The following is a 27,025-nucleotide window of genomic DNA, read 5'->3' as shown; positions in this document are numbered from 1 at the left end:
GAAGCCTTGCACCTTTTGCACTCAGACCCTCCAAAGGGGAAAGGAAACCAGATACTACTTCAGCCTGAAAAATAAGAATCGGTTCCCTCTCCCCACATTTCTCTTCTTTTCTCTGAAAAGTTTAGCCAACAATCCAAACCGACCACAGGAGAGAGAGGCCACTGTCTTATTTCAGTCAAATGGTCTGTCTTGTTCATCATCACCTGTGTCAGGGCTGGAAAAACCGGTTCCCCCTCCCAAAGCAGTTGAGATTCCAATGCCCATGAGCCCCAGAAAGCCTAGTCTGTGATGGGTGTGGTAGTTCAACAGCTGGAGCTGTTCATCAGCCTGGCTCTTTAAGCTTTGCCATCCTAAAAACAGCTAGAGGGGGAAGGAGGGAAGAAGCTGTTCCTATACACACACACACAAATTTTGATGGGGGGGTCAAGGCCTAGCCAGCGTTCAGTGATCCTCAAAGAAGAGAGGAAAGCGCCAGTGGTGCTCTTTCTTTGGACAGGAAGTCTGGGACACCGAAACCCAATCTGCCAGGAAAGCGGCGTTTTCAGCAATCAACTTCATCATGGTCTCCGGTGCATTCCTCATGGATCCCCAGCCTCACCCTGCAAATCCTAAGCCCATTTCTCCCAGAGGAAAGGGATATATTTCCAAAGGGTAAACGTTTCCAGGTTGCCAAGGAGGTGCCACGGGTCAAGAGAGCAAACAAGGCTGATTATGCCCAAACTTTGGAGTTCTTCTAGGCCCATCGTGGTGGGCTTTTGGCGGGGAAAACACCTCTTATTTGTAATATTATTCTGTGTGGTTTTGCATTCGTTTCCAACTTATGGTGACCCTATCACACACGGTTTTCTTGCCAGGTTTCTTCAGAGTTGGCTTGTCGTTGCCATCTTATGAGACTTGCCCGAGGTGACCCACTGGGCTTTCATGGCTGCGCGGGGATTCGAACCCTGGTCTCCAGAGTCATAGTCCAATGCTCAAGTCACTGCAAGGGGATGCCTTGCTCCAGTTATTCTCTCAGTGTTTTCCAAACTTTTATCATCCAGATGTTTTGGACTTCAGCTACCAGAATTTTTGATTGTTGGCCAAACTGGCCAGGGCTTCTGGTAGTTAAAGTCCAAAACACCTGGAGGACCAAAGTATGGGAATCGCCGAGTCTTGGGTGATGGGCACATGCCTTCCCAGAGCTAGGTTGGGATTGCATACCCTCCAGATGTTCAGACATGCAAAGCCATGTAACATCAGGATACCAAAATATATTAATCAAAAAGAAATCTGCTGCAGTTTGCTTTCACCTAAGCCTATTGGGAAGGGCATGATCCTGCTCCCTATTCTTCCCACTACTGAATCAACTGAGTGCAAAGACTGTTTGCATTCAAAACTCAGTTTGCAGCATTTGAAATACGCAGTGGATGAAAGGGGAAAGAGAGAAAAAATGGCTATTTTAAATTCAGCTGGAAAAAGTGGTATGGCAGAGGATTAATTGGGATTGCCCCTGCCAAACTGGGACAGTTGGCAGGTATGTTCTTAGGTTTATTTTTGCCTGGAATTACTGGTAGAGATGACAGGCCTGTCTGCCTTGGGGAAATCCTCAAAGTCCTGATGGTTACCAGCCCTGATGGCTAGCATCATGGATGGAAAGGGGATGTGGGGAGAAGAAGGGGCCATCTGGACGGCTCTCCTCCTTGGAAGTGGTTTCTGGCCTGGTCAGAGGTCAGTGTGAGGCTGGAGCTGGCTGCACACACCGGCCGGTCAGTTAATGGTCAGTGTCGGAGAGCAGGAAATTGGAGTGGACATGAACCTAAACAGAGGGAACTGCTCCCCATCCTGGCACACAAACATGCCCCATTACCAGCTGTTCCTTTTGCCCCCATATCTCCCAAAGGCAATTTAAACACGGGGTAACAATGCTTTGCAAAAGTACGTTTCTCCCCAAGGGAGTCCCAAATTCTCTCAAAATGCCATCTTCCAAAATACTCAGAACAAAACCAATGTATTTCTTTTTTAAAACCAGTTTTACTCAGCAACTGCCAGGTAGCAATTTAGCGTATGGGATCACTTACCTGATTAGAGAGTTTATTTTATAAGAACTGCTTCAGAATGGGGTCTCTGTCTGGGGAAGGGAGAGAGAAAGAGTGGGTGTCACGGCAGGTAGGCAGGACGAAGGAAAGCATACCTGCGCCAGTAGCCAAAAATAGGTTCTTTTTCACTAATTAGCCCATTAATGAGACTGGCAAAGGGAAGATATATATATATATATATATATATATATATATATATATATAAAATAAGCAAGCCATGGGGTTGCTTTCCTATTCCTCTTGGAAAGAGCATGGTTGTGCCAGAGCGTATATGTATATGATTTTTGAAATTAGGCTCCTGAAAGTAGATATATTTTTACAGGCTAGGTAGCTTTTTGTCTTAATGACAACAAGTTCTCTTTTCCCTTCCCCACCAATTTCTCCTCTGCTAGTTCTTTAATTTATAATTAACATCACCTGCTTAAGAAGAGAGCGAGTGAGAAAGTGAAAAGAACAGGGAACCTGGTTCTGACTGAGGAGAGGGAATAATCGAGCCGTTTCCAGCCACCATTAAAATATACATTTTTAAAAAACTGAAATATTTGCTTTTTAAAAGAAAAAGGTTGTATATGTGAGGAGAACAGGATTAGAGCAATGCTGATTTAATGTCTTACGGTTGGGGTTTAGTTTCATATTTGCTGGTCTATGATCATTAAACAAACAACTATTGATTTGATCTCACTTTCTGCCAGGAGGTATAATAGATGTTCAAAGGCAAGAAGCAAACAAGGTTACCACCTTTTTGGATCTGGCCCTGCTTTTGTGCCTTCCAAAGGTTGCCAACTGACTGGGGGGGGGGGGGGTTACAGCTAGCCCAAATATTTTCAGGCTCATTTCCATCTTTTTTAACCAGCCTCTCCATTTACAGAAGGCTCATGGCAGTGAAGACATTTATAGAAGGGAAAGATTCAAGCTAAAGTACAATAAACATTTAAAATAATGCTTGCCACACAAAAGGCGCCATGCCACCTGGGGATTATGGGAAGTGTAGTTTAAGAAAGGACATTTCCCAAGCTTCACAATTGCTAGCTCAAACAAGTGAGCCAAGGGGCATATTCCCAAGACAGAGGAGGCACAGAGGGGCAAAACATAACCGAGGCCTTGAAGACATTCCTCCCTAAGCAGCAATATTTTGTCTCCAAGTCGATCTTCTCGCCTCCCCCCCATTTTGCTGGCCGATATATCTATATCTAAATCTATTTTTTTCACGCCTTCTGTTCGGCCTCATTTGCATATGTATTGCGCCTACCGCCACGGGTGCTGGGGTCAATTGAAACTCGAGAAAAAGAGGAGAAATTTTATGCAAAACTGTTGATTGCATTTGTATGTAATGAAATCATCCAATATTCATCCCCGACTCTGGGCTCTAATCTGAAAGGAGAACTGGAGGACCTAAGAGTCACTGGGAAGCTGTAATGAGCTTCTCCGGTGATTAAAAAAAGAAAAACCCACTTGAAGCTCCTGGCAATCCAGCCCCAAAGCGTCTCTAATCAACACTGAATATCGGAGGAGGCAGGCCATTATGCGCCAGCGTCCCTCTCCCCACTCCGCAACAGCGCACTGTCAAAGATGTACAATCCCCGTCCGGTGGACCTGCACAATTCGTGTTTGATACCAATCCAGAAAGCGCACAATCAAGGAGCCGCTGTGGCTCTCCTTTACACAAAAGCAATTGAGCTGTTGTCTTCCACAAGGCGTTCCCCCCCCCCCCCCCACTTTCCAAACTGTTCTCTCCACTGCCAAGAGCTCACAAGGGGAGCAATCACCTCTCTTTGGAAGCATACAGTGTTCAGTTTGTGAGTCTGGTGCCAAGCGCTTCCTGTCTTCCCCATCTCACATCTAGACAGACACACACAGCCACTGTTCTGCTTCTCTCTGTAGATTGGGTTCCCCCCCCCCCAAAAAAAAAATAGAGACCAGGTGGAGGTATCCCTCGAACCCACAACTGACCCAGGTGTGTAGGGGTATAGAGTCTACCTGTCAGGAAGCGAGTTGCGTCATGATACCGAATCACAGAGCTGGCATTCAGAGCAAAGCCTCATTTCTTCAATGGAGAATCTGCAAATCTGTAACAAAGACACCAGGCCTTAAGGCATGCCCTGGTCCTTGGCCGCTTGGGGCACTTCAAGGAACCTTAGAGCTGGAAGCAACCACAAAGGCCATCAAAATTCAACCTGCTTCTGCCATGCAGGAATACAGAGCTAAGGCACCTCTGAAAGTTGCCCATCCAACCTGTTTAAAAACGGCCAAAGATATAGTCCGCCACCCTCTGAGGCAGTCTGTTCCTCTCTTAAGCCATTTTTGTAATAAAAACAAGTTCTTTCTAATGTTTAGGAGGAATAACTTTTCTTCTCATTTGAAACTACTGCTTTGGGCTTTGGTTTGTGGAGCAGCAGAAGACAAGCAGGCTCCATCTTGTACATGACATCCCTTCAGATATTTAAAGATAGCTCTGTCATGTCACCTGTCAGTCTTCTCTTTTCCAAGCTAAACATCCCCAGCTTCCTAAGACCAGCTGTATCTGTAGGGGGACTTCAGTCGGCCAAAGTGTGTTTGTGAAGAGCAATAACAAAAGCAAGTAGGGCACAATGTGTCAACCCACAGCAGCTGCCTTTGCAAGAGGGAGAGGGTGATGAGAGATTGTCCCAGGTCAGTGAGTCAAACCACTTGCCCACTGCTTCCCTTTTTGCTTGCTTTTTGCTAAAGAAGCCTTGGTCTTATTCCTCCTACATGATCCTACCTGCCCCCAAGAGAGCGCTGGTGAACCTTTGGCCCACCAGATGTCATTAGATTTCATATCACAGAAGCCCCAGAGAACACAGCCAATGGTAAGGAAATGTGGGAGTTACAATCCCAAATCCATCTGGAACGCCCAAAGGTCAAGAGGATAAGAGACATGAGGTCAGGAATAAAGACTTCATGGCTCCCAGCATATTTTATTCCAAGTAAGCAATGCCTGGCAGGTGTGTGGAGATGCTGATCTCCCCAATCCTTTGTGAGCAAGGCGAGAGGGCGAATGCAGAGCTGGTGCTGCTGTCTAGAGGATTCCTGCTTTCGAGTCCCCAAGACCAGTGTCTCTTCCAGGCACCACCTGCTCTCTCTTCTGCTCTCCCAGAATGGCTGCTCTACACCGTAAAAATTGGCACTTTTACCAGGCACCCGTTAGAGTAACATCACTGTCCGAGCATCAGTCCTTAAGGCCATCAGAGACAGCCAAGGTGCCAAGCTGGGCACTTGTCAAAAGTCAGCCACCAGCCATTTCCCTGTTTCACATTAAAGCCAGTGCATGGAGATGCATAGACTCCCACACCTCATGGCCATAGCATAGAAGCCCTCGTGAAGACAGCTTAGGATGTACAGAGTCACTGTGACACATGGGCATGAGGTTGTGACAGTCTAGCAGGGCGACATCCAGCTCAGGAGAAAAAAAGGAGAACTTGCCAGCACAAGAGCCTGGCATGGGTTCAGCCCAGCAGTTCCTTGGTCTTGGCTGCCAACAGCTTGTCCATTTCGGCTGTGACGTCATCTGCCATTTGCTGGATCTATGGAAAATTCAAGGGAAGAAAAGAAACACAACTACATGAGCTCTTTACATTACAGTGTTCCATCTGCCCTCATTAACTAATTAATTTTGATTGATTTATGGCCCTAACCTCCATGAATGTATCTAATCCCCCCTGGAAGCCTTCCAAGCAGCCAGCAGTGTGCTTTGTGGTAGTCAGTTCCACAGTTCAACTCCATATCAGGTAAAGCAACTGTGCTACTAGAAAGGAGCCTCTCTCACTCTTCAGCTCAGCCCTGGCAAAAATTAGGCCCGCAAAGCAATCTCACAGTACCTGCTTTTCTATCAACCTGATGGTGTCTTCAGAGGCGGTGCTCTTGGCCTTCTTGGTCTGGCTGACAGCCCCAGCCCGCACCTTCCGCAGGGAGTCCTTAGCCTTGTTGGTCAGCTGCTTGGCCACTGTAGCCAGACTCTCCCTGTGTTCACGGGTGACTCTAGCCAAACAAGAAGCAATGGTTGGGAATGAGGAGACTCAGTTGGGAGAGTGGCTCTGAGCTGGAACTTAAATTCCAGGCCTCTCCAATAATTCATTTAGGACTGAAAACTGACACATCAGTGCTCTCTGTGTGTGCGCCTTCAAGCCACCTGTCAGCATTTTTCACTGAGTTTTCTTAGGGAAGGAATACTTGGGGGTGGTTTTACCAGTTCCTTCCTCCAAAATGCAGCCTACAGCACCTGGTATTCATTGGCAGCCTTCCATCAAAGTACTAACCAGGCCTGACCCTGCTGAGCTTCCATAATAAATGTGATTTAGTGCTTTGGGGGTATTTAGGCTCTCTAAGATGAGCTTTATTGGTGGTAATGGGATGCGGCAGGTAGTGTCTAGCAGAGAAAAGCATCATAGCACTGTAGCTGATGCGTCACAGCATTCCTTCATCACAAGTGGCAGAATCAGGCCTCTCAACAAAGAATTCTAGGCAGACCATCCTGGGTTCTGTATTCAAGATCCTCCTATCTGGAGAGCAGGCTCCAGGGGTATAGCTACAGGAGTGGGGAACAAAATGAGGACACTGCACCCCCCAAATAAGAATCATATATCCCAATGGAATTTTCCTTCATGACAGGATTCATATTTTAGTGAGACAATGCTCTCATCCCCCTCACTACACCTCTAGACAGACTGGATCTCTGATAGGGATCTTTTTCACTTTGTAACACCTCTGCCAACAGATAAAATTCAAAGATATAGCTGTGTTAGTCTGCAGTATGTAGAGAGATCTTGTAGCACCTTTGAGACTCATTGAAAGAAAGAAGTTGACAGCACCAGCTTTTGTTGACTAAAGTCTACTTTCTCAGTCTTCTTCCCCTTATGCATCGGAGGAAGTAGGCTCAAGTCTACAAAAGCAAAGGTGCTACAAGATCTCTCCACATACTCTCCCAAGGGAACAAAGAGTTTACTAATGCCTCTGGATACAGGCAGCAAGAACAGGCAGCAATATCTGCAGTCTCTTGGCAGAAATGGCTGCAGAGGTAACCAAACCTTGTGCCAGCTCTGTTTGCTACAGAAGAAAGACGATGACGACTGTGAGGCAGAAGTATTACAATCCCATCCTCTCTTACCCATTCTTGGGTTATACCTCCTTCCCTCCCGCCTTCCTCCCCTGTAATTTAGAGTGGAGGATGACCTGGGAGCACATTAACAATCAGGCGGTGGGCCTGCCGCACAGCCACCCAAAATCCTCAGCAATTAGGAGGATAATAGCAGCCTCCTTCAGGACTGCGGGGAGGGATGAGAGGGAGGGAAAAAAGGAGGAGGAAAGGAGAGGAGAAGAGAGTAAAGCACCGAAAGAGGAAAGGAGACAGCTTAGATTTTGTGGGGCTGGGCAGGAAATATAGCAATACACCTTTTTTTGGTCCCTAGAAACATGTTGAACCTTCTTGTGATGGATCCCTAATGTGACTCCAAAAAACCTTGGGATAGCTGTTTCTTAACACACGGTGCCCAGCATTCTTTTTGGACCCATCCAACCAAGAGGAAACTGAGGTATTCCTGCATTGCAAGCCTTTCCTATTTGGTTTAGCTATTTGGAGCAAGGGGGAGAGGTCTGGAATGCCATTAAGTTGGCGGCTTATGTATCCTGAACGTCTTTTTGCAGACTGCTTTTTGTTGCTTTTGAAAAACACAACACCGCTGCCCTGGGGGACCAACTCACAGACTTTGAGCAGGCAATTCCGATACCAAACGGCCCCCTCCCCAGTTCTCCATGTCCAAACACACCAGGGATAATCACAGGAACTGCGTGCCATTGGAAAACCGCAGCAGTCATAATCAGAGCATAAGCCTTGGTGTCCTGATACCCTCTCCTTTATTTTTTGGCTGCCAAAGAAAAGTTAAACCAGCCACACCTGGTGGGCAAAGCAGCTGAGGGCTGAGCCCCCCACTGCCAAAAAATGTCCCCTGCAAACTAGAGGAGAGACGCCAGTTCCAGAATCTCAGAGGCAGAAGTAATTTGGAAGTGGTTCCTATCAAGAGTAGCATTATACCACTTTGGGGATTCCCTTCATCATTTAATATTTTTTACTCCTTCCTAAGCCACAGCGTCTCTTTTGATTAAAAATATTTCCAGGGCAGTTTTGCAGTCCATGGATTCTAAAAGCACAAACATGTGCAGTCAACAGATTATTAAAAACGAGCTAACTAAATGTACAATACTCAGTAGGTAAAATGGTAACCTTCAGAAGACTGTTTTCCTCATCAGAAAATTGTAAAAGGCTTTGGAAAAAGACAAGAATTCCTCCCAGCAGCCAGTGTTGAAAAGACTTTGAGATGTCAGGAGAGCTTTCCCTAGGTAAAGAATGCCTCTTTGAGAGGTCCCACAGCAAAAAAGGCCCTGTCTGCAGTTACACACTATCACATTTCTACTAGGAATGGGGAGGGGACAAAGGAGTGCTGCCAGAGATTATCTCAGGATGGGACTGCAGAACTGATGGTTGGTTAACTTTTTAACTTTTGTATGCTGTGAATACTTAACCATGGGCCCGAACAGACAGGCCAAAATAAAGCTGCTTCTGGTCACTTTGGAGATATGCTGTTTAAATAATAAGCCCATCTTAAGAGGCCAGAAGCTGCACCAAAGCTGCACTCTAATCCTTAGGACTGGAGTGTGGCTTTGGTGCGGTTTCCGGCCTCTTAGGACGCATGCATCATTTAAACAGCATACCTCCAAAGTGACCCGAAGCAACTTTATTTTGGCCAATTTCTTCAGGCCCTATGTTTGTTTTAACTGGTGTAAGATGAAACCGGGAGAAAAGCAGGATATAAATAAATATTTTATATTTTTATTTAGTACATTTATCTGTCACCTTTCTCCCGGTGTGGAACCAAAACCTCCTGTGGGAGGGAGTTCCACAGGGTAGGAGAAGCCACAGAGAAGCCAAGTCCTGCCTGTGTTGGTGGGGGGACCAAGAGAAACCCTTCCCCTGAGGATCATACGACCCTGACAGGTTTGTATAGGGAACAATAGTAGTAGTAGTAGTAGTAGTAGTAATAACAACAATATACAAAAGATGGGAAACCCATGTAAACCCAGTGGTGTCCTTGGGAAGAGGTCTGGTCTTCTGAGGAATCCCAGAGGGCTATATTTGGCCCCAGGACCTGGGGCTCCCCATCCCAGGTTCAGGACAATATTCATCATTTTATCTCCCACCCTTCTCCCACCCACCCTGCTTCAAAGTCGCCATGGCAGAGAGACCATAGCTGGGTTTGCTTACTTAGGAACAGGCACACGAATGATGGGGCCGTCTGCTTCCGGGTTGAGGTTCATTCCGCTCTCTCGAATCGCCTTGATAGCTGCAGCTGTGGCCTGCAAAGAAAGGGAGAGATCAAACAGGCAGAGGGAATTAGCAAATAATTATTACCAGACGCCATCTCCATCAATGGGGAGCAATCCATCTTGACAGAACATGGAAACATTTAGTTTGGTTACCAGCGAGATCAGGAAGTTACATCGGCGCAGGGTGCTTTGATCAAACTGAATTGCAGGCTGCATTCCCCCCCCCCAATTCTTTTTCACTCCCCCCGTATCAAGGTATCGGTGAAACAGCTAGGAGGGATGGAGTGTCTGTATGTGAGTGTGTGGAGGGGGAAACAAGGGCAGGGGAGAGGAGAAAGAAAGCAAAAACGAAAATGGAAACCATTCTGAGGGTTGAGGCAACACAGATTTTTTTTAAGGCAGGGAAATCTCCAGGGGGTGGGACGAGACTCTGGACTTTGCAAAGCGCAAGACGCAAGCAGATGAAAGATTTCGGGGTCCCATTCTGCGTGCCAAAGATCTCACGCGGCAGGCACTCGGAGGGGAGAGTTAAATCGCTTTAACTCATTCCACATTGCTACAGGCAAGTGTGAAACTGAAGGGGGATTAGCGGGAGGTCTGCGCTTCATAGCTGGGGATTTTCAGGCGGTATCTGAAAAACCGACAACAGCTCCGATATCTGAAAAACCCACAATGGTTGGCGAGGAAACGGGGGCACAGGCCAAGAGGCAACAGAACCTGCGGCTTCTTTAGTGGGCAAAAATGTTCAGCACTGTGATGCTTTAAAAAAGAAAACTTTAGATGTTTTAGCCAAGCAGACTCACTCCCAGTCTAAGCAAAGCTGGATTCTGTACTCTGTATTCTGTAAAACAACAACATTATTTTGCCTAATTCATTGTGTTTTTGACATTTCTGATCTCTTTACACAGAAATCCACCAAAGGCCGAAGGATCGAACTTACCTCTGGGAAGCTGCTCATGTTGACAACAATGAGCTGTGGAGACTTCAGGGAGACCTGTCCCAGTTGGTTCAAAGGGAACTTCCCATCCTTGGTTGCGATTACGATGTGATCAAGAGCCCCTTGAACAAGAAGTATAATTGTGTCAATCCCTTTGGGATTATTATCTTTTTAACAACATACAAAACAGACATATTGTGCCGTCAAAAGTCATGGAGCGCAGTGCTAAAAGTTGAAGCTAAATCTCTAAAAAGTTCCTTGTTTGGACAACAGATCTAAGAACCCTTCGGTGGGTGTTGCAAGGGGATTCTGGGAATTATAGTCCAGACCCTTGCTGGCTGTGGCATTCTGAGACTTGTAGTTAGAGGAGGGACTTTTTCCAGCTCTGGTCCAAGACAACTTGGAGACCAGGAACAAATAAGGACAGCAGGGGAATACCAGATGACAAAAGTCCCACCACCCCTAAGACCTGTTTAGGAGCTGACAATTCGTCCCAATAATCCAGTTTCTATTTTGGAGATAGTCCTTTCTCTACCTTACCCTCTTATACCTTTTGGACATATTTGGGGCGTTAATCTTTAGCAAATCCTTGAATATTTCACTAATTTTGGTTTAGTAAACCTGGGTCTTTTTTATGCAGTGATAAATCTGTTAAACTAGTGTTAAAAGTATAGGGAAATCTTCTGTCTGCTCCACTCTCTTGTACTGAGTCTTGATGGCAATTTCCAAGGGGGTTAATTTAATGGCAATTGTCCCTTTCCTGCTGGGGCCAGGCTAGTAGCCGACAATTCCCCTGGCCATCTGCAAATGGTTGGCTTCAATGCCGCTGACATCTTCCACTCGCAATGGAAACCTACAGGAAGCTATTAGCAAAAATGGATCCTTCCTGGTCAAGCACAGGGCAAGCAGAGTATGGTTGCTGTTGTTTTAAGCAAGAGAATTTCAGTGCTGTTGTCCATCTGGTGCCTGGTACGTGACTGGGGAGATGTTAAAGCAGCTCATGCCTTGCCAGCACCATCACCTCCTGAGCCTTCAAAGTTGCAGCCTAGATCCTCCCTCCACTGCCTCTTTCAGAACAAGCTTAAGAGCAACCTTGTTGCATCAGGATGAACAATTGACCCAGGGAAAAGGTGGCTGTTCAGACTCTGTTGGACTGCATCTCCCATGAATCCTAGGTAGCAATAGCCAACTGTGAGGAATCATGGGGGCTCTTGTAATGTTCAATGATGGCTTAGGTCCAAAACGCAGAAACAATCCAGTTTGACACTACTTTAACTGTCCTGGCTCAGTGCTAGGGAATTCTGGGAATTGAAGTGCAGTGGGTTTTGGACCTTAGTGTCACCGGCAAACTGCCCCTGTGCCAATGAAAAGCGTTCCTCCTCCTGCAAGACAGGTGTAGAAGGGGCAATTACTGCAGGGCAGACCCATGCAGGTATAAACGACTCACCGGGTGAGGTCCTGATGTTCAATGTTTTGCTGAAATCTTCCTGCAGGGCTTTCAGGACAAAGCGCATGTCCTCGTTGACCTCTTCCAAGCTGATGATGTCCTCCACTAAAGAGGCATTGATGTGGACTCGGGTCTGGCCCTTCCCTTTGACTAGGAAAAAAATCCATACATTCATTCCCACTGATAGCTAATGGAATCAAAAGGGGGGGGGGGTTGGGAGTTTTACTTTTAAAATGCAATGTGTCACTATTAGTCTGTCCTTTCTTTTTATAAAGAGAAATATTCATTATTTTATGATGAATACTAACATGTTTTGACTGCTGCCCAACACTTCCTCAGTGCAGAATAAATAGCCACATGTGAAGCTGGGTTGCACCAGCCCTACGCAAGCCCCATGAAGAATATCAACACTATACAACACATATCTAATGACAACAACAATAACGTACGGTGGAGGGCCCCCCCACACACACCCCATTCCTGCTCTAGCAGTTTCCCCTCAGCTTATTCTTAGAATTATAGAATTACAGTAGAGTTGAAGGAGACCTCAAGGGCCATGGAGCCCAATCCATTCTGCCATGCAGGAACTCTCAACCAAAGCATCTCCATTGACAGATGGCCATCCAGCCTCTGTTTAAAGACCTCCAAGGAAGGAGAGTCCACCAAAATCTCAGAGGAAGGACTGTGTTCCCCTTACTCTCAGGAGGTTCCTCCTAATGTTGAGGTGGAATCGCTTTTCCTGGAGCTTGCATCCATTGTTCTGTGTCCTAGTCTCTGGAGCAGCAGAAAACAAGCTTGCTCCCTCCTCAATGTGACACTCTTTCAAATATTATAACACCTCTTAACCTTCTCTTCTCCAGGCTAAACAGCCCCAGCTCCCTAAGTCTTTCTTGACAGGGCATGCTTTCCAGAGCCTTCACCATTTTGGTGGCCCTCCTTGGGACACAGTTCCAGCTTCTCAACATCCCATTTGAAATGTCGTTTCATTGGGGACAGTGTTCGGATCTACAGGCTCCTCTCCTCACCTTTGGTTTTCTTGGTTGCAAGATGCCTGGCCTGCAGCAACGGAGAGGCCCAGCCTCCTGGACAGCCGTGCGGCAGAGGGCCCCGAATCTTCCAGAGGGCCAGGGAGGATGGCCTTGCGGCTCCCAAGGAAGGGCCACGGAGCAGGAGAGGCAGCCGCCTCAGGCACCTCAGGGGCCCAGCCATGGCAAGCGAAGGCTGGGGGGGAAATGAGATGCTCTGACTATTACTGCTTTAGTTACTAGAATAACTCCTGTGTCTGCGCTGCTCACCGACTACAAGAGGAGGGCAAGAGGCTTGCGTTAATAGTAATAATACATTCATTTATGCCCCGCCTTTCCAATGAGATCAAGGCGGATTACAACAACATTAAACACGTTAAAATACTATGATCATGATGATGACGACGACGTCTTAGCTGCCTCTCCCAATGGAAAAGGCAGGGAGCAACAGCACATTACTATTAGTCAAAGCCACACAGCAGCAACTGAATGTGAGGGACCCACGTTACAGCAGCCATTCCCCATTCAAACATTCATCATTTAAAGTCCATAATGTCCCAAAGCCGCTATTAAACCGGTTTAGCACTTGCCCTCGTGTAGACAGTCACACTCCTGACTGAAGGACCTTCTCCCACTCACTCCGCCCCCAAGTCAAAGCAAGCTCCGCCCACCCCCTTTCTTCCAATGAGCTAGACTGACAGGAACATTAGGCCACGCCCACCCGCCGCAAAGCCCCGCCTCCACGGAGAGCAAATGACATCTGTGGTTGGCCACGCCCACTCGGGACAAACTGACGGGGGACATTGGCCCCGCCCACTCAGGGCAAACTCATTCTGCCTTCTGGACCCCCCCACCGTCTGGTCCAAGCCTCTCCTCAGGAAAGTAGGCCCGAAGCTCGCCTAGCCAGAGGCGCTTCCTCGCCCCGGGGCCCTTCCTCCTTCCCTCACTCGCCTGCTCGCCCTTTTTGGGACCGCCTTTCCCGCCCGCCAAAACGCCTCAGAAGGAGAGCCAGGAGCGGAGCGTCGCGAGCGGGTGACGTCACCGCCCCTCTCCCTCCCAGCGCATGCGCGTGACGTCGCGCTCCGGTGACGTCATCGGCGCCAGCGGAGGAAGGAGAAGAAAAAGAGGGGATGCCGGTGAGTTGGTCTTGAGGCGCTCTGCACGCGCTCAGAGGCTATAGCCCCATCTGTTTTAATAACATGGTGTTCATTTTCATCCAAGGGGAGGCTGTGGTGGGCTTTCTCCTGTCAAGTACAACGGCCCTGCGAGGTGGGCCTCCCCGCCAGAGGAGAGCGCCTCTCGCCTCGCCTTTTTAATCCTCTCGATAGAGTTGAAACACAACGGCTGCATAAAACGCACTTCTGGAGAGACCGAGGCGATGCTGATATTGCAATACGCAGCACGTGATTGATTCCCCCTCTGGCTCAGCGCTAGGAATCCTGGGAACTGCGCTTCCAAGAGACAGGAGCCGCCTCTGTCAGGGAGAGATCTGGTGCCACGAAGAACTACAGTTCCCAGGATTCCCTTGCACTGGGCCAAGGCAGCCACAGTGGTCCTAAACTGGCTTACTCCCGCAGTGTGTTTGGGGCCTTGATTCCCACCGTGTGCCGCTTTCTTCCTTCCGGTTCCAGGTGCGGATGGCGGCTGCGGTGCCTCCCACGCAGAGCCTGCGCCTGGAGAACGCCGCCATCTTGTCTGAAGGCGCCCTGCAAGATGGACACCGCCTTTGGATCGGGAACCTGGACCCAAAGATTACAGAGTGAGTGAAGGGCAGTTCAGTCTCAGAGCGGAGCCTTGGGAAGAAAGGGCACCTGGACAAATGACAGAGACAGGTCACAGGATCAGAGAGCTGGAGGAGACCCCAAGAAGGGCCACCAACCCCCTTCTTCTGCCATGCAGGAACTCTCAACCAAAGCATCGCCATTGACAGATGGCCATCCAGCCTCTGCTCAAAGACAGCCTCCAAAGGAGGAGACTCCAAGGCAGCATCTTTCACTATCAAACCGCTCTTACTGCCGGGAAGTTCCTCCTAATGCTGAGCTGGAATCTCTTTTCTCTACTTTGAGTCCATTGCTCCATTGTCTCCTATTCTCTGGAGCAGCAGAGTACCAATAGTACCAATATTAGTACCAATAGTGTATTGCTGTTGAATGTGTCGCTCTTTATTAGAATCATAGAGTTGGAAGGGACCTCAAGGGCCGTCCAGTCCAACCCCATTCTGCCATGCAGGAAATCCAAATCAAAGCATCCCTGACATAGTTCTTAGCAGAGGCCCTGAGAGAGAAGATGTTGGGAAGGTTTCCTCTTTTTCTGGCCCCTTCCCAAGACTGTGCCATGCAGCAAACATTTACTTTATTTTCTATTCCGAGGATTTCTATGCTGCCGTTCTTCCAAAACGAAACAGGAACGTTGTCCCTGGTCCACCTTTGCTTTCCCAACTCTGGCTTCTTAGCCTACAGGGTCTCCTCCATCCCCTTTGGGTTTCTGTTCTCAGTCATTTGGGGGTTTGCTTTCTGTCCACTGGCTTTTGTCTGTCAGTGCACCCACCATTGATCTTTGTGTTTGCAGGAAAGCTGGGCGGCTTCGCAAGCCCCTCGGCCTGGGCCCATTCTGAGCTTTCTTAATAACTGCCAATATAATAACCGCAGCTGTAGGGGCCCCAGTCCCATTCCTGGTGGCAGCAAACGTTAAGTGTGTGCGTTTGACATTCCCTTGGCCTTCGTGCGATGAGTGCGTTTAAATTGCGTGCTAACACATTTGCGCAAGTTGAAGTGGGGCAATTAAACACCAAGGGAGGAGAGCTTGATTGCTCCCAGGGATATTAGATGCGCCGGACCCGGGTTCTGGTGACCGTCTTTCCTTCCCCCCCTCCGTCCCGGCTTTACAAAACAATCTCCGCTTTATGCATCCCCAAGTGGCTGCTCCGCTTTATCACCCGGATATTGTGAGCCTCTCAGCTGTGGAAGCAATTTTTGCCCGGCTTCTTGTGTTTCGGCAAGTGCTTCGAGTTTTTTGTTCCAAGTGCCGCTCCTTTCAGCCGGGCAGCGTCCTAATCGCGCCTCTAAGTGGAGTCCGTCATTAATGTAATGCCCTCTTCAGGCGACTCATTCAGTGCCGCGCGGGCTTGGCCTCTCCTTGGTTTTGCATTAATTACCATTTTTTGCCCAGTGTTTATACTGCATGGCTTTTCGGCAGCAAGTAATTGCGAGCGCTGCTCAGCTGACAGGCTGCCCGGGCCTTTGGACAAGAGTCAGTTGGGGGAAGTTGGGAGATATAGATATATATTTAAAAAGCTCAAGGATGGCCCAAGGAAGGAAGGAAGGATTGTTTGGACCTGTGTTCAGTTGTCAACCAGGAATTGCAGGTTACTCCGAACGTGGACAATCCACATCACTTTGCATGAGTTCTGAGAAGAATCTGACTTCCTCAGTCACCCAGCTTCTTAAACTGTATAGAACTCTGTGCCTTAAACGTCTGAAATAAATTTTAGGCATAAAAGCCCAATCCTGGCATCTCTTAAAGCTGCCTATATCCACAGCTACCATCCCAAGTGGACCAGTTTTCCTTTAACGTTAAACTCTACCTTCACATTGAAAGCTAGCATCCTAGATATCATGCTTCCAAACTCAACTTCTCCCGTATCTTCTAGTTTTCCCAATGGGAAAGAGGTGAGAGTGTGGGGCCATTCAAGCAAGCCATTTATTCCCACAATTGTAACTGTACATTTCCAGAAGGGCTCTCCTCCTTGCTTTTATCTTCGTCCAGCCAGTATTTCCCCATCTGTGAAACAAAGATAGAAAATGAAGCTCTACTATGAAGGTGATTTTCTCTCACAGAGGGGTATCTTAATCTGATTAAAAAACAGCTGTGTGTTGCTCTCAGGTGCCTTTGGTGTCTCCTTTGGGGCACCAGGCCCCAGCTCTCTTTGCCACTCACTTTCTGATAGATTTTGCTTGCAAATGATGTCCGATAACAACAGCTCACCAGCTCCCAGCCGGGCTGACTTCTCATCCTTAATAGCTTTAGCATGTGGCCCGGACCGTTCCCGTATCCTTGGGACGGCATTGTTCAGAGGAAGCCTTGGCCGAGTGTTTGAATAGCGCTCAGGGTGCCAGGAGGAAAGGTGGCGGAAAAGGAAATGGGACTTGGACAGGTTGTCCCACATCTTGCCTTCGATGACAGGAAGCTGGAACGCGGCCTGGCCACAGCTTGTGTGACCCCCCGCCACACACTCCTTCCCCAGAAAGTTGGATCCCAGGTACCCCATTGAGAACGGCCCTGACATCTTACATAGTGTAGCTCTTGCTTTGCTCCACAACAATTTCTGGGCCTCTTCTATAATTCCTTGCAAATAGCAATATCAAAGAGTGGAAGCCAGAAGCAGAGAAGAGAGAGACTGACCTTGAGAGTGAACTCAGAGTCAGTGGTTCAAGCAGCTTCTAAAAATCTGTGTCCTAATGAAAACTGATTGTGGTCCGATTACTGTTCATATACATTTATGTACTTTAAAGAGAGACAGGAACGGAATAGTGGGTGCTGTAGGCTATATTTTAGAGGAAACTCATGGCAAATCACTTTTGAATATTCCTTGCCTAAGAAAACCCTAATCATGTGGGAATCATGCAACTTCCAGATGATGCTGGACTGCAGTCCCCAGAAGCCTTGTAGGTGAGGAGTTGCTATCCGATGACATCTGATTCCCGCTCATGTTTTAGAGTTCCCTCCCTGTTTGCCCTCTTGGCCAAAGACACAACACTGCAGCCAAGGCTTGCAAACATCTTGGACCAGGCACTGGAGCAGGGGGGGCGTTTTGCTCACACTGGCCACACGCAAACACTGCAGTCACAGAAACTTTGGGGTTCATGTTCTCATCACGTTGCAAGCACAAAATCCAGCAGATTACTTAAGCTCAATGTCTCCGAATCTCTGTTGCTCCCCTGCTGTGCTCTATGGCGATGCCACAAGGGAAAGAGGCAGGTTGAATTTTGATGAAATCAATGCTGATGCATGGCACTGCGGAGGCACGGCCCCGGAAGTAAGGGCGGGAAAGGCGCCAGCGATTATCTAGCTGGATTCATCTTCACACGGAGACAAGACATTTTTGTTCAAAAGACGGGATGAGTGACAGCCCTCCAGCGTTTGCCAAAAGCAAGACAGTGCCCAGCATTACCGTAATTGTTTAAAATGCTTGCAACAATAGATAATAAATCTTGCTGGTGGTTCTCAGAAACCAATAAGCTAGAGCTCTCTGGCATATCTCAGAGATCCAGTACCTTCCGTGGGCCGTTGGAAGGGCACATCCAAAGGCCTGCGGCTGCGTCCTCCTGGGGGAGAGCTTTCCTCCTTGGGTTCATTATAAGTCTCTTCCAGCTTCCTCTTCCTTCCCGTTGCTGGAAGGCTCCTGCAGAGCCTGGCCTGGGACTCAGGACTGGAGTTCCTGGAATTTTCTGGTTTGTGCTGAACTTTGGAGGGGCTTTCCTCTTACATATTCTTTAGAAATGATTCGGTGGCAGCAAATATGTGAACACCGCACCTTAAATATCTCATTTATTATTGTAAAAGAATATATTCCACAATCCATTCTTTTAAGATTTTCTCAAGAAAAAGTATTTCTGAAAAGCCAGGTTTTTCCCCCTGAGTTTTTCCATTCCTTCACATTTCTATACATGAAACTTGTTGACTTTGCCTGCTCTTTCTGTGTGTGTTTGTTTGTCAGAGGCCTTTTTCATTCATTCATCTCCTCCATCTTCTAGGTACCACCTCCTCAAGCTCCTTCAGAAGTTCGGGAAGGTGAAGCAGTTTGACTTCCTCTTCCACAAGTCCGGGGCCTTGGAGGGGCAGCCCAGGGGCTATTGCTTTGTGAACTTTGAGACCAAGCAGGTAACATTCGGTGTTATTTTTTGAAAGCTAGGGAATCTGCCTTGGTGCCCATCACTGGCCTTCTTGGGGTCTTTGGGCTTCCCAAACAGCCACCTGCCCCCTCCACATCATCGTTTGGTGGCTTCATGTAAAAAGGGATGGGGCCAAAAATCTTTTTCGCTTCAAGTGCTTTCTGCTGGTAGTTAAGCCTGAGAAGAGCATTTCAATCATTTAGATTACGGAGAGGGAAGGCTGCTGCTGCTCCTGCTATTGTGTGTTTCAAGTTGACTCCCAACTTTTGGGGAGCCCTTTCCTAAGGGTTTCTTGGTAAAATATATTATTCAGAGGGGATTTGCTGTTGCCTTTCTCTGAGGCCAAAGGAGTGTGATTTGGCCAAGATCATCCAATGGGTTTCTGTGGCTGAGGAGGGACATAGAATCATAGAATTGTAGAGTTGGAAGAGACCACAGGGACCATCCAGTCCAACCCCATTCTGCCATGCAGGAAATCCAAAACAGATGGCCATCCAGCCTCTGCTTAAAGACCTCCAAGGAAGGAGACTCCACTACACTCTGAGGAAGGAGTGTTCCACTGTCGAACAGCCCTTACTCTCAGGAAGTTCCTCCTAACTTCCTCCCACTACAACCATGCTGGCTTTCGAAAGCTGAGAGATGCCACCAAATTAAAGAAAGAGATTAGGAAGACCCTCAAAGGACACGGACACCAAGAGAACTATACTCAGGCCTAGGCCTTACATCTCTACCCCTGAGTGGTCCTCAGATCTCAAGATTGTTGGGGGTCCCTCAAAAGGAGCTTCATTTTCTCACCATCCTTCTTCTCACACAGGAAGCCGAGCGAGCGATCCAGAGCCTCAATGGGAAGCTGGCCCTCTCCAAGAAGCTGGTGGTGCGGTGGGCACATGCCCAGGTAAAGGTGAGCGGAGCCTGCAGAGCGACTCCATGTTCCATTGGGGCAAAACAAGTGGAAGAAGCCTGTCCTGTTTTCTCTTCTGAAGAGGCTGCTTCGCTTGGCTCGTTGCGGGAGGAACAGGATCTTTTTGTCACTTCAATAATTTATGGTCTCTTTCTCTTTCAATCTCTTTTGGGCCCCCAGAGATATGATCAGAATAAGAATGAAAAGATCCTTCCCATCAGCCTCGAGCCGTCGTCCAGCACAGAGTCCAGCACCCAGTCCAACTTGAGGTAAGGCAGCCTGCACTTTGAATGGGGCCAGAACACGATACACTGCATGTCCAATTGGCATGCATAGAGGTTTGGCATAAAGCAGGGGTGGGCAACTGTGGAAAGCTTGGGGACTGCGTCAAATGACCCCATTTGGGGATGGTTTGGGGTGGTATGCTGGGAAAAGAGCCCATTTGGGAACTAGTGGTCATGGAAAGCTATACCCAGCACCCTGTAGTCAGCCTTGAAACAAACAGAATTAACAGAGATCATGCATTCTCACTAATCTGTAACCAACAATCGGCAGTATTATGCTAGTATGCTGTTCTGGACCAGCTGCAGCATATCTTTTAACTCCTTAACTAAAACTTCCCTCTCTCCGTCTGTACTAACAATGGTTTTGAAAATTTGCTCAGTTTCCAAGGTTCCTTGTCATGAGATACGGAAAGGCTACCATCAGGCTATGCCAGTCCTGTGGTCGCCCACTGTTTGCCATGTGCCACTTTGGGTCTGGGTGTGGATCATTTTGCCATTTTGGTAGGGCAGGCTGATGTGAGTGATGCATCCTTCTCTTGTCTCCTCTCCAGTGTGAGTACAAAGATCAAGGCCATCGAAGCAAAGCTGAAAATGATGGCAGAGAACCCAGACGCCGAGTTCCCGCCCGCAGCGCCATACACCTACTTCAAGCCCCCCGACAAAAAACGGACTGCTCCATACTCCCGCGCAGCGTGGAAGTCGAAGAGATGATTCTTTGGCCCAAGGCAATATTGCCAGCTTCTGGCAAGTGTCAGATCAACCAGGAAGAGCAACGGACTGTTTTGGATTGAACTTTCATCCCCTTCCTCCTGACTGCTGCATCTTGACATTGTAAACAATATTATCTCTCCCCTCGTGTCTCTGTTTCCACATGGAAGCGACTCCTCCTTGGTGGAAGTAAAATGGCAACGTCGTCCCCAAACCTGTAAAGAACTCTCCTCCAAACTCAACTTGGAAACATCTGTCCATGGCCAGTTCTGTCTCTGAAAGTTCTCTGAAAGGGTGGTTATGGGTGTGTTATCACTGCTTAAATAGTTCTCCCTTCTCACCTGAAGATACGTTGTCTGCCTAGAAAAAGAGTATTGTGTGATCTTAGCAATCCAGTCTGCCAGAAAACTGGTGTCTCTGGTACTTTTAAGGAGCAAACCTGAGCCTTGAAACAGGAGGGATGACAGAGCTGGTTTTTTCTGTATTGCTTCTTTGACCCACTTGAATGCACTTGGGCATAATGTATCAATACTTTTTTTTTAAATGGTTGTACAGAAATAAACTTTATGCAGGCTTTCAAAGTGAATCTGCTTTGGCATTTGAGAGACTGAAGTGAGGAGTTTTCTAAAAAGAGTTTGTCCTCAGCTTTTCAAACCAGGCAGTCAACATTTAGCGAAGCTATTGTCTTAGTTGGCAGAATTATCCTTGGGGACAGATGGCAAAGAGCTGCTTCTATCCTCCGCTGGGAATCTTCTTCAACCTTGCAACTGAGCTGCTTGGCTTCCCCTGGCCTTGCCAAAGCATTTGGGGGTTTCTTTTGCCACTGCCCCATCCCTCCGTGTTTCTAGAAGATGCAGAAAGTGGCTGCTATCCCACTTCCTTCTGGGGGCCATAAAGGGCAATGATTGAGGGCCATGCATTAAACACCACCGTGACAAACCAGTTGAATTATTGACCCAAACCAGTGGAGCCATCTTTCTCTATGAAAGTCTGAGTGTAGGGATATAAACTTACGTATATATATTAGTTAAAACATATTGTTATATCCAAAGAGGGTGGCATGCAATAAAACCAGTTTAGGACATTCAATAGTATAAACAAATATGGAGGAGGAGAGACGTAGAGCCCCTGCGATGCAAAAGAGGAGCTAAACTCCAAGTGTCTCTTCTGAAGACGTCTTCCCAAGAAAATGTAGGGCAGGGAGACCCTGGGCCCAAGTCCCTGCTCAGCCAGAAGGCAATGGCAAGCCACCTCTGACCAAGAAAACCCCATGAAAAGTTCACCTTAGGGTTGAAGTAAGTAAGAACTTGAAGGCACCCAACACTAGTCCCTCCAGGAAAAGGGGAGGGGGGACTCTGCACATCCTCAGAGGAACTTTTGGCCTCCCCATGGCAAAGAAGATGCAGAGCTGAGGGAGTTGGTGCCATTCTGGGATTGCTAGCCCTGTATACGCTCTTTGCTCTACCTGCCTGGCTTTTTCTCTCCCTCTGCACTAGAGGAAGGAAGGGAGGAAAGGAAGAACAAGAAGGAGGGAAGGAAGAAAGAAAAGAAGGGAGGCAGGTTGGTGGGGCAGTCGTGGTGACATACTGGCGCTAGGAGGTTTGCTCTGATGGCTGCCTCCCTCTGAGGCTGAGAGAGCGTGGCTTGACCAAGGGCCGTCCTTCTTCTCTGCTGAGAGTGGCCCTAAGAGACTTGCTCCCTGCTGCGAGGCTGAGAGAGTGTGCCCTGGGGAGGGCCCTCCCCTCCTGCTGGCTTTCCCGGCTCTGAGGCGCCGGAGGGAAGGAGGGGAGGAAGCAAGCAGGCAAGGAAGGAGGGTCTTGGGGAGGGAGGGAGGCAGGGAGGGGGAGGCTTTAAAGGCCTCTCGGGGCCCTCCTCCCGGTGAGTCCCAGCTGGGCGGCCGCCGGGAGGGCATCTCCGTCCGTCCCTGGGTCGGTCCATGTTCTGGAAGAATAATGAGAGCCCTTCCTCCTCCGGCCCTCCGCCCGAGGGACAGCAGCTCCACCCGCGGACCCAGGTGAGAGCAGGCCCCCAAGCCCCCCCCCCAAAAGCCCCTTCCCTGGGCCCATCCTATAGACATCCCTAGGAAGGCAAGGGCTCCAGTTGGGCCCCACCCTCTGTCCCCTTTTTCAGGGCAAGATTAAGGGGACCCCAAGTTTCAGCCCCCCAAAAGGAGAGGAATCTCCCTACACTTTGAGGGGGGTCTCTATCCTGTCCCCCAGGAAAGCATCCTTTGTAGAAAGAAAGAAGGAAAGAAAGGAGTTTTCGAAGCCTTCTCTTGGCCTCTTTTTAAAGCGGGGGAGGGGAGAAGAGGAAGAAGGGGCCCTTCATCCCTCCCCATTTTGGGGGGCTCCAGTTTGGAGAGCCCTCTTATCTCTCTGCCCCTCCCTCCCGGCTCCTTCGAACAGCCAAAAGCTCTAGGGCACTTTGGAGGAGCCTAAACGTGCCTTGATTTCCCCTTTCTTGGGGGGCATTTGGGAGATTGGGGGGGAGGGAGGGGGCGTGGGGTGATTGACAGCCCCCCCAAAAGCCAAGCCAAAGGCGGGAGGGAGGGAGGGAGGGAGGGCTGGATGCAGGTGCCTCGGGGCTGCGACGCCGGAGGAGGCAAGATCATCGGGGCTGGAGGGGAAAGCTTTCCTCTCTCTTCCTCCTCTGCCCCCCAAGACACCCCCAGAGCCCCCTCCCCTCTGCCTCCCTTCCTCCTCCTCCTCCTCCTCTCCTTCCTCTCCTCCTCCTTTCCCCTTCTCTCTCTCTCTGTCTCTCTCTGCCTGGGCTCCCTCCTGGGTCTTGTCTGGGGAAGGCATTCTCTGGGGAGGAGAGGGAGACCCCCAGACCCCCCCCCACAGACCCTTTTGCCCGCTTTCCTGCCGCCAGCGCCCGAAGGAGCACCGCCGATGGTAAGCCCGGCCGGACGGGGCGGACGGAGGGCAGGGCAGGCTCCGTCTGTCCGCCTGCTGGCTGCCTGCCTTGGGGGTCCTCACCTGTCCCTTCTTCTTCTTCTTCTTCCTCCTCAGGCCCAGTCCGAGGGGGAAGCGCTGGCCCCGGCTCCCCTTCCTCCTCCTCCTCCTCCCCCTCCTCCTCCGCCGGGGCCCCTGGAGAAAGAGGAGCCCCGCTCGGGGGCCAGCAGCCCGGCCTCCTCCTCCGCCTCCTCCTCCTCCTCGGGGCCCTCGGTCTGCTCGCCGCCTTCCTCGGCCTCGGCCTCCTCCCGGCCGCCCTCCGGCCCCAAGAACCTCTGCTCCAGCTGCGGCCAAGAGATCCTCGACCGCTACCTGCTCAAGGTCAGCCCCAGCCGGGGAGGCGGCGGCGGGGGGGGGGGTTCCCCTGGGCATCCCCTCTAAGCCCCCCTGGTCCCCCTGCTTCCTCCAGCCTGGCCTCACCCGGGTCTCTCCCCGCCCCCCTCGGGGCTTCCGCAGGTGAACAACCTGAGCTGGCACGGGCGCTGCCTGGCCTGCTCCGTCTGCCGGACCTCCCTCCGGCAGCAGAACAGCTGCTACGTCAAGAACAAGGAGATCTTCTGCAAGATGGACTACTTCAGGTAAGCCCCCCCCCCCCCCACAAAAGCCCCCTTGGCCCAGACGGATCTCGCAGCCAAGCTGGGCTAGAGCTCTGCCCCGCCTCGGTCCTAGTCCTCCCCAAAAGGCAGCCCCCCTTTCCTTCCTCCCCAAAAGAACCCCCCCCCCCCAAAAGAAAGAAAAGCTGTTCTTCTGCTGGAGTTTTTAGGCGCAGGCTTTCCCCCTTCTCCCTGGCTCCCTCTCCATCCTTGGCCCTGGTTCTCCCTCCAGAGATTGGGGCCTGGGGCCCTGGGAGCATCGGGCCCATGTTTCAATATCTGGGGAGGGAGGGAGGGAGGGAGGGAGAGGGGTGGCCCGCTTCGGGGGCTGCCTGCTCCAAGGTTTGGGGAAAGGAAGAGAGAGGAAGGCGGGCAAGGGATAGCGGAGAAGGCGAGAAGGACTGCCCTGCCCTTTGCATTTGGGGATCTGGGGAATAGAGTTTGGGGGATGGGGGATCCCAAACCCAAGATTCTTTGGGGGGGGATTATTCCGGAATGGAAGGGAAGGGTCTCTCGGACTTATCCTTTCCTTTGGTTAATCCGAATAGGAGGAGGACCCATGAGTTTAATGGTTTGGGGATTAGGACTAGGTTTGAATCCCCGCTCGGTCATGGAAACCTCCCTTGGCTGAGTCACACTCTCTCAGCCTCAAGGCAAAGGCAAACAACCTCCTTTGAACAAACCCTGGCCAGGAAAGAGGCGCCATCCGCCAGAAAGGACTTCGAAGGTCCCCCCTCCGTTGGCTTTTCTGCCAGAAAACCTTGGAAATGGGGGGCTCAGTCTCGGTTGAAGCGGAAGAAAGGGACAGACCCCCCCAAAAAGGGTTGGGGTACAGAGCCTCCCCCAAAAGGAGGGTTTGGGGGCACCGAGGGGGCATTTTTTCCCTTGGAAAGCGACTTGCGCCCAAGTTGCGTCTCTTCTTCCTTTTACAGCTATTGGGACTCGCTTTGGAAAGGCTTCCCTTCCCTCGGGGGAATGGAGGATATTACTATTACTATTATTATTATTATTATTATTATTAATATAGCTACTACTGGCACTATTATAGCCTCCGCTAGATCGGTACATTACGGAGCGGGTGGACTGCAAAACCAATATAGTATGTTTGCTGTTTTGTTATTATTTTAGTAATATCAGTATCATTAAATTCATATTATTAATTATTAATGTATTAATAAAATTATTACTAAACGATTATAATAATGACAATCACAGAATAATAGCAATAATAATAATAATAACAACAGCCACAGAAATAATAACACCAACACCGAAACCACAACGGGGCTGAAAGGATAAATGTATTCTTAGTGCTGCTCTTCTTGTCCTTGTCATGCCTTGCTCCAGACTATTATTATTATTATTATTATTATTATTGCACCCGAGGAATTAGGCTCAGGTCTAGGGAAGCTCTTTTCTAACTTCTTTCTTTCAGTTAATTTCATTTTCCTTTGCTTATTATTATTATTGTTGTTGTAATAATAATAATTATTATTACTATGCATAGTATCAGGCTCAGGTCTATTCAACTTCATGCAACAAATGTCTTCCTTTCAGTTACTCTCAAAGGTGCTCCTTGCATATTATCATTATCATTATCATTATCTCTATTCAAAGTGTGTCTGAGGAATTAGGCTCAAGCCGATGGAACCTCATGCTAAGAAATGCCTTTCTTGCATCTGAAAGCTGCTCCTTGCATATTCCTATTACTATTATTATCAAAGTGCACCTGAGGAATGAGGCTCAAGTCTAGGAAAGCTCTTTCCGAACGTCTTTCTTTCAGTTAGTCACGAGAGTGCTCCAGATCCCTTTGTAAAATCATCATCATCATCATCATCAAGTAGGGCATAGGATTCCTTTTCTATTTGTGAGAGAGCGCTGCAGTTTTACTTTCCTCCCTTTTAATCCTCTTCTTCCCGCTTTTGAAGCTGCATTTATTCCTCAATTAAGTCTGTCCACCGCATCCACCGGAACCAGAGACTCCCAAGGGATCTGTAGGGGGTGGGGTGGGATCCAGTGGATCCCTCTGACCTTATTCTTATTGCCCCCCTTCTCTGCCTCCCACCTCTTTTCTTTCCAATTTGGGCTCCTTGCAATCCAGGGTTTCTTTCTGCGCCTCTCTTTTCCCTTTTCCTCCTCTTCCTCTTCCTCTCCCTAGAATAAGAATGAAAGGGGTTCTTGAATAAGCGGAATGGGACAAAAGGACCCAAAAGCGAGAGAGGGTCCCGAGAGGGTCCTCCAGCTCCTTCTTTCCAGGCCTCCGACTTGAGCTTTCCAAACGCTTTCGCCGTTCTCTTCCTTCCTTCGGATCTAGGAGGCCACAAACCACCTTCTAGGGAAGCTCTCCTTTATTTTGGGGGGACTATCCTCCCCAAATCCCTAGGCTGGGGATGCTGGGCATTGTAGTTCCCCCAAAATCTCTAGAGTGGGGGGAGAGATTGTAGATTTTAAGGCTTTTTTGTGTGGGGGGGGGGGAGACAGAGACACCCCTCGGGGATGCGGCAGGTTAAAACGTCCTCAAATTCCTTTAACGGGTTACTGCTGAGTAACAGGATCGGGGCCTCCCTGCACCCACTACTTTCCTTAGGATAGTTTTCCCTCCATATCTATATCTATATCTATATCTATATCTATAGACACCCGTGGCCTGACTCCCTCCCTGAGTTAAGATGTTTTTTCCTCCCCAAAATAGAACCCCAGTTAATTTATTCAAACTTTATTTGTATTTATTTAATTTATTAAAAATGTAATAATAGCTGTTAATAATAACCATAATAATCCGAGGTGCATCTGAGGAAGGAGGCTCAAATCTACACAAACTCCTGCTACCAGCTTTTCAGTTAATAATAATAATAATAATAATAATAATAACGGT

At 48.9% G+C, this 27,025-nt stretch overlaps 3 protein-coding genes across 5 annotated transcripts in view; 2 read left to right on the top strand and 1 right to left on the bottom strand.

Annotated features, from left to right (window-relative positions):
* Positions 1 to 4,057: 4,057 nt before the first annotated feature.
* LOC149307940 (ribosome-recycling factor, mitochondrial-like) lies at positions 4,058 to 13,488 on the bottom strand. 2 transcript variants are annotated; one of them, XM_089534680.1, is made up of 7 exons: positions 12,820 to 13,488; positions 11,795 to 11,944; positions 10,351 to 10,469; positions 9,349 to 9,440; positions 5,912 to 6,071; positions 5,517 to 5,617; positions 4,058 to 4,141 (listed from the first exon to the last, which is right to left on the bottom strand). In XM_089534680.1, exons 1-6 carry the CDS (start codon positions 13,001 to 13,003, stop codon positions 5,540 to 5,542), a joined length of 783 nt encoding a protein of 260 aa, XP_089390806.1. In that variant the 5' UTR covers positions 13,004 to 13,488; the 3' UTR covers positions 4,058 to 4,141; positions 5,517 to 5,539. The 2 variants fall into 2 exon arrangements, with proteins under 2 accessions (XP_089390806.1, XP_089390807.1); XM_089534681.1 differs by lacking the exon at positions 4,058 to 4,141 and having other exon boundaries at positions 4,914 to 5,617; positions 12,820 to 13,487.
* Positions 13,489 to 13,641: 153 nt separating this feature from the next.
* LOC149307939 (putative RNA-binding protein 18) lies at positions 13,642 to 21,189 on the top strand. 2 transcript variants are annotated; one of them, XM_089534683.1, is made up of 6 exons: positions 13,642 to 13,955; positions 14,451 to 14,578; positions 18,573 to 18,699; positions 19,525 to 19,605; positions 19,792 to 19,880; positions 20,447 to 21,189. In XM_089534683.1, exons 1-6 carry the CDS (start codon positions 13,950 to 13,952, stop codon positions 20,604 to 20,606), a joined length of 591 nt encoding a protein of 196 aa, XP_089390809.1. In that variant the 5' UTR covers positions 13,642 to 13,949; the 3' UTR covers positions 20,607 to 21,189. The 2 variants fall into 2 exon arrangements, with proteins under 2 accessions (XP_089390809.1, XP_089390808.1); XM_089534682.1 differs by having other exon boundaries at positions 13,643 to 13,955; positions 19,525 to 19,611.
* Positions 21,190 to 22,507: 1,318 nt separating this feature from the next.
* The window catches only part of LOC149307938 (LIM/homeobox protein Lhx6-like), a 16,868-nt gene continuing 12,350 nt past the window's right edge, over positions 22,508 to 27,025 (top strand). Inside the window, exons 1-3 of the mRNA XM_089536834.1 lie at positions 22,508 to 22,617; positions 23,615 to 23,878; positions 24,014 to 24,135. Coding sequence (XP_089392960.1) covers positions 22,540 to 22,617; positions 23,615 to 23,878; positions 24,014 to 24,135 — 464 coding nt within the window. The 5' untranslated portion in view covers positions 22,508 to 22,539. The remainder of the gene's footprint in view (positions 22,618 to 23,614; positions 23,879 to 24,013; positions 24,136 to 27,025) is intronic.

The sequence above is a fragment of the Sceloporus occidentalis genome, unplaced genomic scaffold (assembly GCF_023333645.1).
Source record: "Sceloporus occidentalis isolate IW3139 unplaced genomic scaffold, rSceOcc1.0.p SCAF_8, whole genome shotgun sequence".
In the NCBI taxonomy this organism is placed as follows: Eukaryota; Metazoa; Chordata; class Lepidosauria; order Squamata; family Phrynosomatidae; genus Sceloporus; species Sceloporus occidentalis.
This window is presented reverse-complemented; position numbering and strand designations above follow the sequence as displayed.